At 35.1% G+C, this 14,658-nt stretch overlaps 1 protein-coding gene across 1 annotated transcript in view; it reads left to right on the top strand.

Moving 5' to 3' along the window:
• Positions 1-14,658, top strand: part of LOC135553883 (NACHT, LRR and PYD domains-containing protein 3-like) — a 36,642-nt gene that overhangs the window by 8,527 nt on the left and 13,457 nt on the right. The window contains exon 2 of the mRNA XM_064985810.1: positions 5,416-5,532. Coding sequence (XP_064841882.1) covers positions 5,465-5,532 — 68 coding nt within the window. The 5' untranslated portion in view covers positions 5,416-5,464. The remainder of the gene's footprint in view (positions 1-5,415; positions 5,533-14,658) is intronic.

Below are 14,658 nucleotides of genomic sequence, written 5' to 3' on the forward strand. Positions count from 1 at the left end.
TAGTTGTCACTGTGTTAACCACAACCAACATGTTGGATCTCTGTTTAGTTGTCACTGTGTTAACCACAACCAACATGCTGGATCTCTGTTTAGTTGTCACTGTGTTAACCACAACCAACATGTTGGATCTCTGTTTAGTTGTCACTGTGTTAACCACAACCAACATGTTTGATCTCTGTTTAGTTGTTACTGTGTTAACCACAACCAACATGTTGGATCTCTGTTTAGTTGTCACTGTGTTAACCACAACCAACATGTTGGATCTCTGTTTAGTTGTCACTGTGTTAACCACAACCAACATGTTGGATCTCTGTTTAGTTGTCACTGTGTTAACCACAACCAACATGTTGGATCTCTGTTTAGTTGTCACTGTGTTAACCACAACCAACATGTTGGATCTCTGTTTAGTTGTCACTGTGTTAAACACAACCAACATGCTTGATCTCTGTTTAGTTGTCAGTGCTCTACCAAATGAGTCTCTGTTTAGTTGTCTGGGAAGATCTCTGAGTTGTCAGGAGGGACCTGTCACTCTGTTAAAAGGCTGGATCTCTCTGTTAACCACAACCAACATGTTGGATCTCTGAGTCACTGTGATGTTGGATCTCTGGGGGACCTGCCTCTAACCACAACCAAATGCTGGATCTCTCACTGTGTTAACCACAACCAACATGTTGGGAGTTGTCACTGTGTTAACCACAACCAACATGTTGGGGGCCTGTGTTAACCACAACCAAATGTGTCTCTCTGGGGAACATTACACCAAAGCTAACTGAGGTGAGATGAGAATTTTTAAAATAAGTTGTTTTTACATGTTGGATCTCTGTTTATTTCCAAAAATGCATCTGTTTACACTTTGTTTTTTCATCAGAAATGTGTTGCTAATGTTGGATCTCTGTTTAGTTGTCACTTCAAAATTACTGTTTAGTTGTCACTGTGTTAACCACAACCAACATGCTGGATCTCTGTTTATTTTTAACTACATAGATTTTAGATGGGTATCTCTGTTTATTGTTTATTAAATTATTATTACTATTATTATCAGTTAATGTTAGATCTCTTTTAGATGGGTATATCTTTATTAAATTACTATTATTATCAGTTAATAGATTTTAGATGGGTATATCTGTATTAAATTATTATTATTATCAGTTAATAGATTTTAGATGGGTATATCTTTATTAAATTATTATTATTATCAGTTAATATATTTTAGATGGGTAACCACAACCAACATATCTCTGTTTATTAAATTATTATTATTATCAGTTAATAGATTTTAGATGGGTATATCTTTATTAAATTAATATTACTATTATTATCAGTTAATAGATTTTAGATGGGTATATCTTTATTAAATTATTATTATTATTATCAGTTAATAGATTTTAGATGGGTATATCTTTATTAAATTACTATTATTATTATTATCAGTTAATATATTTTAGATGGGTATATCTTTATTAAATTATTATTATTATCAGTTAATAGATTTTAGATGGGTATATCTTTATTAAATTATTATTATTATCAGTTAATAGATTTTAGATGGGTATATCTTTATTAAATTATTATTATTATCAGTTAATAGATTTTAGATGGGTATATCTTTATTAAATTAATATTACTATTATTATCAGTTAATAGATTTTAGATGGGTATATATCTATTAAATTATTATTATTATCAGTTAATATATTTTAGATGGGTATATCTTTATTAAATTACTATTATTATTAGTTAATAGATTTTAGATGCGTATATCTTTATTAAATTATTATTATTATCAGTTAATAGATTTTAGATGGGTATATCTTTATTAAATTACTATTATTATCAGTTAATATATTTTAGATGGGTATATCTTTATTAAATTACTATTATTATCAGTTAATAGATTTTAGATGGGTATATCTTTATTAAATTATTATTATTATCAGTTAATAGATTTTAGATGGGTATATCTTTATTAAATTACTATTATTATCAGTTAATATATTTTAGATGGGTATATCTTTATTAAATTACTATTATTATTAGTTAATAGATTTTAGATGCGTATATCTTTATTAAATTACTATTATTATTATTATCAGTTAATATATTTTAGATGGGTATATCTTTATTAAATTACTATTATTATTAGTTAATAGATTTTAGATGCGTATATCTTTATTAAATTACTATTATTATCAGTTAATATATTTTAGATGGGTATATCTTTATTAAATTACTATTATTATTAGTTAATATATTTTAGATGGGTATATCTTTATTAAATTACTATTATTATTAGTTAATAGATTTTAGATGCGTATATCTTTATTAAATTACTATTATTATCAGTTAATATATTTTAGATGGGTATATCTTTATTAAATTATTATTATTATCAGTTAATAGATTTTAGATGGGTATATCTTTATTAAATTATTATTATTATCAGTTAATAGATTTTAGATGGGTATATCTTTATTAAATTATTATTATTATCAGTAAATAGATTTTAGATGGTTATATCTTTATTAAATTACTATTATTATCAGTTAATAGATTTTAGATGGGTGTATCTTTATTAAATTACTATTACTATTATTATCAGTTAATAGATTTTAGATGCGTACATCTTTATTAAATTACTATTATTATCAGTTAATAGATTTTAGATGGGTATATCTTTATTAAATTATTATTATTATCAGTTAATAGATTTTAGATGGGTATATCTTTATTAAATTATTATTATTATCAGTTAATAGATTTTAGATGGGTATATCTTTATTAAATTATTATTACTATTATTATCAGTTAATAGATTTTAGATGGGTATATCTTTATTAAATTATTATTATTATCAGTTAATATATTTTAGATGGGTATATCTTTATTAAATTATTATTATTATCAGTTAATATATTTTAGATGGGTATATCTTTATTAAATTATTATTATTATCAGTTAATATATTTTAGATGGGTATATCTTTATTAAATTATTATTATTATTATTATCAGTTAATAGATTTTAGATGGGTATATCTTTATTAAATTATAATTATTATCAGTTAATAGATTTTAGATGGTTATATCTGTATTAAATTAATATTACTATTATTATCAGTTAATAGATTTTAGATGGGTATATCTTTATTAAATTATTATTATTGTCAGTTAATAGATTTTAGATGGGTATATCTTTATTAAATTATTATTATTATTATTATCAGTTAATAGATTTTAGATGGGTATATCTTTATTAAATTATTATTATTATTATTATCAGTTAATAGATTTTAGATGGGTATATCTTTATTAAATTATTATTATTATCAGTTAATAGATTTTAGATGGGTATATCTGTATTAAATTAATATTACTATTATTATCAGTTAATAGATTTTAGATGGGTATATCTTTATTAAATTATTATTATTGTCAGTTAATAGATTTTAGATGGGTATATCTTTATTAAATTATTATTATTATCAGTTAATAGATTTTAGATGGGTATATCTTTATTAAATTATTATTATTATCAGTTAATAGATTTTAGATGGGTATATCTTTATTAAATTATTATTACTATTATTATCAGTTAATAGATTTTAGATGGGTATATCTTTATTAAATTAATATTACTATTATTATCAGTTAATAGATTTTAGATGGGTATATCTTTATTAAATTATTATTATTATCAGTTAATAGATTTTAGATGGGTATATCTTTATTAAATTATTATTACTATTATTATCAGTTAATAGATTTTAGATGGGTATATCTTTATTAAATTACTATTATTAGCAGTTAATAGATTTTAGATGGGTATATCTTTATTAAATTATTATTATTATCAGTTAATAGATTTTAGATGGGTATATCTTTATTAAATTATTATTATTATCAGTTAATAGATTGTAGATGGGTATATCTTTATTAAATTATTATTATTATCAGTTAATATATTTTAGATGGGTATATCTTTATTAAATTAGTATTATTATTATTATCAGTTAATATATTTTAGATGGGTATATCTTTATTAAATTATTATTATTATCAGTTAATAGATTTTAGATGGGTATATTACATTTACATTTAAGTCATTTAGCAGACGCTCTTATCCAGAGGGTATATCTTTATTAAATTATGAATTCACCTTCTGACATCCATGGAACAGCCACTTTACAATAGTGCATCTAAGTCATTAATAGATTTTAGATGGATTACTTTATTAAATCCTAGGTATTCCTTGAAGAGGTATCTTTATTAAGGTGTCAGTATATCTTTATTAAATTACTATTATTATCAGTTAATAGATTTTAGATGGGTATATCTTTATTAAATTATTATTATTATCAGTTAATATATTTTAGATGGGTATATCTTTATTAAATTATTATTATTATCAGTTAATAGATTGTAGATGGGTATATCTTTATTAAATTATTATTACTATTATTATCAGTTAATAGATTTTAGATGGGTATATCTGTATTAAATTATTATTATTATCAGTTAATATATTTTAGATGGGTATATCTGTATTAAATTATTATTATTATCAGTTAATAGATTTTAGATGGGTGTATCTTTATTAAATTATTATTATTATCAGCTAATAGATTTTAGATGGGTATATCTTTATTAAATTACTATTATTATCAGTTAATAGATTGTAGATGGGTATATCTTTATTAAATTACTATTATTATCAGTTAATATATTTTAGATGGGTATATCTTTATTAAATTACTATTATTATCAGTTAATATATTTTAGATGGGTATATCTTTATTAAATTACTATTATTATCAGTTAATATATTTTAGATGGGTATATCTTTATTAAATTACTATTATTATCAGTTAATAGATTTTAGATGGGTATATCTTTATTAAATTATTATTATTATCAGTTAATATATTTTAGATGGGTATATCTTTATTAAATTATTATTATTATTATTATCAGTTAATATATTTTAGATGGGTATATCTTTTTAAAAGTATTATTGCTATTATTACTGCATGTCCTCTTTTTCAAGATGTGGCCGATTTAAACAGCCAGAAGACATTTTTTAATAACGAAATAACAGTTTTTTTGACTAATTGTTGTTTCTAAATGGCTACATTTTTGAAATAAGATTACTATTTGTTTTACGACATTGTTTCTAAATGGCTGCTGGGTAATTTGATGTGCATCTAAATCTTCATTCGTAGTCATCGGATTGAGCGAATTTTGTACAGGTTCACTTAGTTGGAAAACAAATGGAGTCTAGCTCATTGATTTGTAGATCTGACACAGTTGCTACCTCAGTTTATGAGCCAAGCAGGTGTTGTGAATGAGTTATGTAGTACCCACATAAGGCCACTCAGAGTAGATGAGAGATGTAATGATTGTCTCTGTTGTGTTGAAGTTCAATCCAGCAGGAGAGACCAGCCTCCCCTGTTCCCAGCTGTGTGTCCATGAAGAGTGACCAGTCTATGAATCCTCCTCTAACCTTTAGAGAGGGAGACTTTTCTACTGAACAAAGGTAAGAAGAACTCATGGGTCCTGGTCAGTGAGTTAAACAACACTGTCTCTCGTCATTTCTCCACCCTCATTTTCCCATTTCTTTTGTTGTTTTCATAATCCATAGGCTACTCCTTATTTCCATTTCCATTTTCATAGTCCTAAAACAATTTTAATAGTAGTCAAATTAGCAGGTGTTGTTAATGAGTTATGTAGTACCTTATAAGTCCGCAGTGAGGAGGAAGAGAGCTATAAACCCATACAGTTTTTTGCCTTAAAAAACCTAAACCAAACAATCAATCAAATGTATTTTTAAAGCCCTTTTTACATCAGCAGATGTCACCGAAAACAGTTTTGTGACTGATCTAAGTAATTAATGAGAAAAATACACTTTATTTCTCAGCTGCCTCACCAATGTCTGTTTGTGAATTAATAACTTTTAATTTCCAAATATTTCCAATAGATGGCTGCATACGACCACGAAGCATCAGTTACAGGCAACAAGCAGCAATATGATTGACATAAAATAGCATTCAACCACAAACTATATGTCTATATGTCTATGCTTTATAGAGCCTATATGTCCCATGATTTTCTAAAATGGTAACTCATTACTTTAATTAGATATATATCTTGTATTAGGGCTGTGTTGCTTTTGGTACAGCAACAAAATAGTGATTATAGCAGGTATTGAACCCCGCGTAAATCATCACTCATCACAACTTCAACCTCAGTATTAACATTATAAAATACATTATAAAAAGTAATCTTAACCTCAACTCTAGTCTACATTAAAAAATATTTTCTTCATTTCTCAGTTGCGAGTTAACAACCTCTGAATAGATAAGACAAGAGTGCATCTTCCAGCCCGGCTCGATGCTGGTTGATGAATTTGACAATAATGTACATGGAAAATAATTTTTTCTCGACCAGAGGTGACTGAATGTTCCGGCTTATTGATTATCGTTATAGTAAAGTGAAGAATCATTTCAAAACAGGTGAATAATAAACATGAATCATCATTATATGACTTCACAGTAATCTGTTAAATGCTTTTTCAGTCCTTCCTCTTGTGTTAGCAGTGTGGAAAGGGACAGGAAGAAGCACACATGAGTTTTCCTGTGAGGGGAGTGGTGGTGTATCCAGGGAGAAAACTAAACTAATCTTCTGAAATGTCATTAGTGGTCTTATGCTGCCATCTATTGGAATTATGTAGCAACTGCAGTAGTACTGAATAATGTGTTATTCCTTGCTAATGTAGTATTACTCAGAATTGTCAAATATAACATTTTCTAGTTAATTTTGCCACTCACAAATAAAAAATAAATAAAAAATAACCATTATAGCATAACAGACAATTCAAATGACATCAACGAAAAACATCATACATTTAGATAATTAAATATCTATATTATATATACAGTATATGACAAAAGTGAGTACACCCCTCACATTTTTGTACATATTTGAGCATATCTTTTCATGTGACAACACTGAAGAAATGACACTTTGCTACAATGTAAAGTAGTGAGTGTACAGCTTGTATAACAGTGTAAATGTACAACCATAAAACAACAATTTATTCCTTAAAAAAATGAAACTGCCATAAACCAAAAACTTTTTACATTTAGTTAATTATTTAAAAAATAATGTATTTAGATGGGTGACATTATCTGCCAAAGTGACAGCCCTGTAGACAAAGAAGAGCTCTCCAGTAGGAACCAAAACATTCAAAGGACATTTTCTCAAAATCAAATCAAATCAAATTTATTTATATAGCCCTTCGTATATCAGCTGATATCTCGAAGTGCTGTACAGAAACCCAGCCTAAAACCCCAAACAGCAAGCAATGCAGGTGTAGAAGCACGGTGGCTAGGAAAAACTCCCTAGAAAGGCCAAAACCTAGGAAGAAACCGAGAGAGGAACCAGGCTATGTGGGATGGCCAGTCCTTTTCTGGCTGTGCCAGGTGGAATTATAACAGAACATGGCCAAGATGTTCAAATGTTCATAGATGACCAGCATGGTCGGAATAATAATAAGGCAGAACAGTTGAAACTGGAGCAGCAGCACGGTCAGGTGGACTGGGGACAGCAAGGAGTCATCATGTCAGGTAGTCCTGGGGCATGGTCCTAGGGATCAGGTCCTCGAGAGAGAGAAAAAAGAGAGAATTAGAGAGCATATGTGGGGTGGCCAGTCCTCTTCTGGCTGTGCCGGTGGAGATTATAACAGAACATGGCCAAAAGATGTTCAAATATTCATAAATGACCAGCATGGTCGAATAATAATAAGGCAGAACAGTTGAAACTGGAGCAGCAGCACACTCAGGTGGACTGGGACAGCAAGGAGTCATCATGTCAGATAGTCCTGGGACATGGTCCTAGGGCTCAGGTCCCTCCGAGAGAGATAGATAGAGAAGGAGAGAATTAGGAACGCACACTTAGATTCACACAGGACACCGAATAGGACAGGAGAAGTACTCCAGATATAACAAACTGAACCTAGCCCCCCGACACATAACTACTGCAGCATAAATACTGGAGGCTGAGACAGGAGGGTCAGGAGACACTGTGGTCCCATCCGAGGACACCCCCAGACTGGGCCAAACAGGAAAGATATAACCCCACCCACTTTACCAAAGCACAGCCCCCACACCACTAAAGGGATATCTTCAACCACCAATTTACCATCCAGAGACAAGGCTGAGTATAGACCACAAAGATCTCCGCCACGGCACAACCCAGCGGGCGCCAACCCAGACAGGATGACCACATCAGTGAATCAACCCACTCAGGTGACGCACCCCTACCAGGGACGGTATGAGAGAGCCCCAGTAAGCCAGTGACTCAGCCCCTGTAATAGGGTTAGAGGCAGAGAATCCCAGTGGAAAGGGGGAACCGGCCAGGCAGAGACAGCAAGGGCGGTTCGTTGCTCAGAGTCTTTCCGTTCACCTTCCCACTCCTGGGCAGACTACACTCAATCATATGACCCACTGAAGAGATGAGTCTTCAGTAAAGACTTAAAGGTTGAGACCGAGTTTGCGTCTCTGACATGGGTAGGCAGACCGTTCCATAAAAATGGAGCTCTATAGGAGAAAGCCCTGCCTCCAGCTATTTGCTTAGAAATTCTAGGGACAATTAGGAGGCCTGCGTCTTGTGACCGTAGCGTGCGTGTAGGTATGTACGGCAGGACCAAATCAGAGAGATAGGTAGGAGCAAGCCCATGTGATGCTTTGTAGGTTAGCAGTAAAACCTTGAAATCAGCCCTTGCTTTGACAGGAAGCCAGTGCAGAGAGGCTAGCACTGGAGTAATATGATCATTTCTTTTGGTTCTAGTCAGGATTCTAGCAGCCGTATTTAGCACTAACTGAAGTTTATTTAGTGCTTTATCCGGGTAGCCGGAGAGTAGAGCATTGCAGTAGTCTAACCAAGAAGTGACAAAATCATGGATTAATTTTTCTGCATCATTTTTGGACAGAAAGTTTCTGATTTTTGCAATGTGCGTAGATGGAAAAAGCTGTCCTTGAAATGGTCTTGATATGTTCTTCAAAGAGAGATCAGGGTCAGAGTAACAACGAGGTCCTTCACAGTTTTATTTGAGACGACTGTACAACCATTAAGATTAATTGTCAGATTCAACAGAAGATCTCTTTGTTTCTTAGGGCCTAGAACAAGCATCTCTGGTTTTGTCCGAGTTTAAAAGTAGAAAGTTTGCAGCCATCCACTTCCATATGTCTGAAACACATGCTTCTAGCAAAGGGAAATTTTGGGGCTTCACCATGTTTCATTGAAATGTACAGCTGTGTGTCATCCGCATAGCAGTGAAAGTTAACATTATGTTTTCGAATAACATCCCCAAGAGGTAAAATATATAGTGAAAACAATAGTGGTCCTAAAACGGAACCTTGTGGAATTTTTGAAATTTACAGTTGATTTGTCAGAGGACAAACCATTCACAGAGACACACTGATATCTTTCCTGCCAGATAAGATCTAAACCAGGCCAGAACTTGTCTGTGTAGACCAATTTGGGTTTCCAATCTCTCCAAAAGAATGTGGTGATCGATGGTATCAAAAGCAGCACTAAGGTCTAGGAGCACGAGGACAGATGCAGAGCCTCGGTCCGATGCCATTAAGATGTCATTTACCACCTTCACAAGTGCAGTCTCAGTGCTATGATGGGGTCTAAAACCAGACTGAAGCATTTCGTATACATTGTTTCTCTTCAGGAAGGCAGTGAGTTGCTGCAAAACAGCCTTTTCTAACATTTTGAGAGGAATGGAAGATTCGATGTAGGCCGATAGTTTTTTATATTTTCTGGGTCAAGGTTTGGCTTTTTCAGAGAGGCTTTAATTACTGCCACTTTTAGTGAGTTTGGTACACATCCGGTGGATAGAGAGCAGTTTATTATGTTCAACATAGGAGGGCCAAGCACAGGAAGCAGCTCTTTCAGGAGTTTAGTTGGAATAGGGTCCAGTATGCAGCTTGAAGGTTTAGAGGCCATGATTATTTTCATCATTGTGTCAAGAGATATAGTACTAAAACACTTGAGTGTCTCTCTTGATCCTAGGTCCTGGCAGAGTTGTGCAGACTCAGGACAACTGAGCTTTTGAAGGAATACGCAGATTTAAAGAGGTGTGGCGCCATTTCCGTTCCAGATTTCTGGAAGCTTGCTTCAGTGCTCGGGTATTTTCTGTGCACCAGGGAGCAAGTTTCTTATGAGAAATGTTTTTAGTTTTTAGGGGTGCAACTGCATCTAGGGTATTGCGCAAGGTTAAATTGAGTTCCTCAGTTTGGTGGTTTACTGATTTTTGTTCTCTGGCATCCTTGGGTAGACAGAGGGAATCTGGAAGGACATCAAGGAATCTTTGTGTTGTCTGTGAATTTGTAGCACGACTTTTGATGTTCCTTGGTTGGGGTCTGAGCAGATTATTTGTTGCAATTGCAAACATAATGAAATGGTGGTCCAATAGTCTATCTCAAACGTGAGGTTACAAGTTAATCACCGTTCAAAACATAATTACTTTCCCATTGTTATTCAACTGTAGCGTATGATATACCATTTTCTAGCCCTGAAACTCTACTTTGGTCCAATGTGAAAAACACCATTGCAAATTTTCAAGCGGTGCGACATATGACCAATTCGAGCCGGTCGTTCACATTTGACTGTGCAAAACCTAGCAGAACTACTGATTTCTCTGAGAGTGAGGCAGATATATATTATTACTGTGTAAAACCTAGCAGTACTACTGATTCCTCTGAGAGTGAGGCAGATATATATTATTACTGTATAAAACCTAGCAGTACTACTGATTGCTCTGAGAGTGAGGCAGATATATATTATTACTGTGTAAAACCTAGCAGTACGACTGATTTCTCTGAGAGTGAGGCAGATATATATTATTACTGTATAAAACCTAGCAGTACTACTGATTTCACTGAGAGTGAGGCAATATATATTATTACTGTGTAAAACCTAGCAGTACGACTGATTTCTCTGAGAGTGAGGCAGATATATATTATTACGGTATAAAACCTAGCAGCACTACTGATTTCACCAAGAGTGAGGCAGATACAGTGTCTTGCGAAAGTATTATTTTGAACTTTGCGACCTTTTGCCACATTTCAGGCTTCAAACATAAAGATATTAAACTGTATTTTTCTTGTGAAGAATCAACAACAAGTGGGACACAATCATGAAGTGGAACGACATTTATTGGATATTTCAAACTTTTTTATTAACAAATCAAAAACTGAAAAATTGGGCGTGCAAAATTATTCAGCCCCTTTACTTTCAGTGCAGCAAACTCTCTCCAGAAGTTCAGTGAGGATCTCTGAATGATCCAATGTTGACTTAAATGACTAATGATGATAAATACAATCCACCTGTGTGTAATCAAGTCTCCGTATAAATGCACCTGCACTGTGATACTCTCAGAGGTCCATTAAAAGCGCAGAGAGCATCATGAAGAACAATGAACACACCAGGCAGGTCCGAGATACTGTTGTGAAGAAGTTTAAAGCTGAATTTTGATTAAAAAAGATTTCCCAAGCTTTAAACATCCCAAGGAGCACTGTGCAAGTGATAATATTGAAATGGAAGGAGTATCAGACCACTGCAAATCTACCAAGACCTGGCCGTCCCTCTAAAACTTTCAGCTCATACAAGGTGAAGAATGATCAGAGATGCAGCCAAGAGGCCCATGATCACTCTGGATGAACTGCAGAGATCTACAGCTGAGGTGGGAGACTCTGTCCATAGGACAACAATCAGTCGTATATTGCACAAATCTGGCCTTTATGGAAGAGTGGCAAGAAAGCCATTTCTTAAAGATATCCATAAAAAGTGTTGTTTAAAGTTTGCCACAAGCCACCTGGGAGACACACCAAACATGTGGAAGAAGGTGATTGTTGTCCTATGGACAGAGTCTCCCACCTCAGCTGTAGATCTCTGCAGTTCATCCAGAGTGATCATGGGCCTCTTGGCTGCATCTCTGATCAGTCTTCTCCTTGTATGAGCTGAAAGTTTTAGAGGGACGGCCAGGTCTTGGTAGATTTGCAGTGGTCTGATACTCCTTCCATTTCAATATTATCACTTGCACAGTGCTCCTTGGGATGTTTAAAGCTTGGGAAATCTTTTTTAATCAAAATTCAGCTTTAAACTTCTTCACAACAGTATCTCGGACCTGCCTGGTGTGTTCATTGTTCTTCATGATGCTCTCTGCGCTTTTAATGGACCTCTGAGAGTATCACAGTGCAGGTGCATTTATACGGAGACTTGATTACACACAGGTGGATTGTATTTATCATCATTAGTCATTTAGGTCAACATTGGATCATTCAGAGATCCTCACTGAACTTCTGGAGAGAGTTTGCTGCACTGAAAGTAAAGGGGCTGAATAATTTTTCAGTTTTTGATTTGTTAAAAAAGTTTGAAATGTCCAATAAATGTTGTTCCACTTCATGATTGTGTCCCACTTGTTGTTGATTCTTCACAAAAAAATACAGTTTTATATCTTTATGTTTGAAGCCTGAAATGTGGCAAAAGGTCGCAAAGTTCAAGGGGGCCGAATACTTTCGCAAGGCACTGTATACTGTTGTTCAGGTTAGTTATCATTGTTTTAGTTTACAATGGAGCCCCTAGTTCCACTCTTCATACCTCTGATACCTCCTTTGTCCCACCTCCCACATGTGGTGACCTCACCCATTATAACCAGCATCTCCTGGGCTCCGCTGTACCCACACCCCACCATACCCCTGTCTGCACATTATGCCCTGAATATATTCTACCACGCCCAGAAATCTGCTCCTTTTATTCTTTGTCCCCAACGCTCTAGGCGACCAGTTTTGATAGCCTTTAGCCGCACCCTCATCCTACTCCTCCTCTGTTCCTCGGGTGATGTGGAGGTAAACCCAGGCCCTGCATGTCCCCAGGCACCCTCATTTGTTGACTTCTGTGATCGAAAAAGCCTTGGTTTCATGCATGTCAACATCAGAAGCCTCCTCCCTAAGTTTGTTTCACTCACTGCTTTAGCACAATCTACCAACCCTGATGTCCTTTCCATGTCTGAATCCTGGCGAAGGAAGGCCACCAAAAATTCTGAGATTTCCATACCCAACCATAGCATTTTCCGTCACGATAGAACTGCCAAAGGGGAGGAGTTGCATTCTACTGCAGAGATAGCCTGCAAAGTAATGTCATACTTTCCAGGTCCATACCCAAACAGTTTGAAATTCTCATTTTAAAAATTAATCTCTCCAGAAATAAGTCTCTCACTGTTGCCACCTGCTACCGACCCCCCTCAGCTCCCAGCTGTGCCCTGGACACCATTTGTGAATTGATCGCCCCCCATCTAGCTTCAGAGTTTGTTCTGTTAGGTGACCTAAACTGGGATATGCTTAACACCCCGGCAGTCCTACAATCTAAGCTAGATGCCGTCAATCTCAGACAAATCATCAAGGAACCCACCAGCTACAACCCTAAATCTGTAAACATGGGCACCCTCATAGACATTATCCTGACCAACTTGCCCTCCAAATACACCTCTGCTGTCTTCAATCAGGATCTCAGCGATCACTTCCTCATTGCCTGTATTTGCTACGGGTCCGCGGTCAAACGCCCACCCCTCATCACTGTCAAACACTCCCTAAAACACTTCTGCGAGCAGGCCTTTCTAATCGACCTGGCCCGGGTATCCTGGAAGGATATTGACCTCATCCCGTCAGTTGAGGATGCCAGGTCATTCAATAAAAGTAACTTCCTCACCATCTTAGATAAGCATGCTCTGTTCAAAAATGCAGAACTAAGAACAGATATAGCCCTTGGTTCACTCCAGACCTGACTGCCCTCGACCAGCACAAAAAAATCCTGTGGCGGACTGCAATAGCATCGAATAGTCCCCGTGATATGCAACTGTTCAGGGAAGTCAGAAAACAATACACGCAGTCAGTCAGGAAAGCAAAGGCCCGCTTTTTCAAGCAGAAATATGAATCCTGTAGCTCTAACTCCAAAACGTTCTGGGACACTGTAAAGTCCATGGAGAACAAGAGCGCCTCCTCCCAGTTGCCCACTGCACTGAGGCTCGGTAACATGGTCACCACAGATAAATCCATGATAATCGAAAACTTCAACAAGCATTTCTCAATGGCTGGCCATGCCTTCCTCCTGGCTACTCCAACCCCGGCCAACAGCTCTGCCACCCCCGCAACAACTCGCCTAAGCCTCCCCAGCTTCTCCTTTACCCAAATCCAGGTAACAGATGTTCTGAAAGAGCTGCCAAACCTGGACCGGTACAAATCAGCTGAGCTTGACAATCTGGACCCTCTATTTCTGAAACTATCCCCCGCCATTGTCGCAACCCCTATTACCAGCCTTTTCATCCCGAAGGATTGGAATGCTGCCGCGGTCATCCCCCTCTTCAAAGGGTGAGACACACTGGACCCAAACTGTTACAGACCTATATCCACCCTGCCCTGCCTATCTAAGGTCTTCAAAAGCCAAGTTAACAAACAGGTCACTGACCATCTTGAATCCAACCATACCTTCTCCGTGTGCAATCCGGTTTCCGAGCCGGTCACGGGTGCACCTCAACCACGCTCAAGGTATTAAACGATATCATGACCGCCATCGATAAAAGACAGTACTGTGCAGC

The sequence above is a fragment of the Oncorhynchus masou genome, chromosome 14, assembly GCF_036934945.1.
Source record: "Oncorhynchus masou masou isolate Uvic2021 chromosome 14, UVic_Omas_1.1, whole genome shotgun sequence".
Lineage (NCBI taxonomy): Eukaryota > Metazoa > Chordata > Actinopteri > Salmoniformes > Salmonidae > Oncorhynchus > Oncorhynchus masou.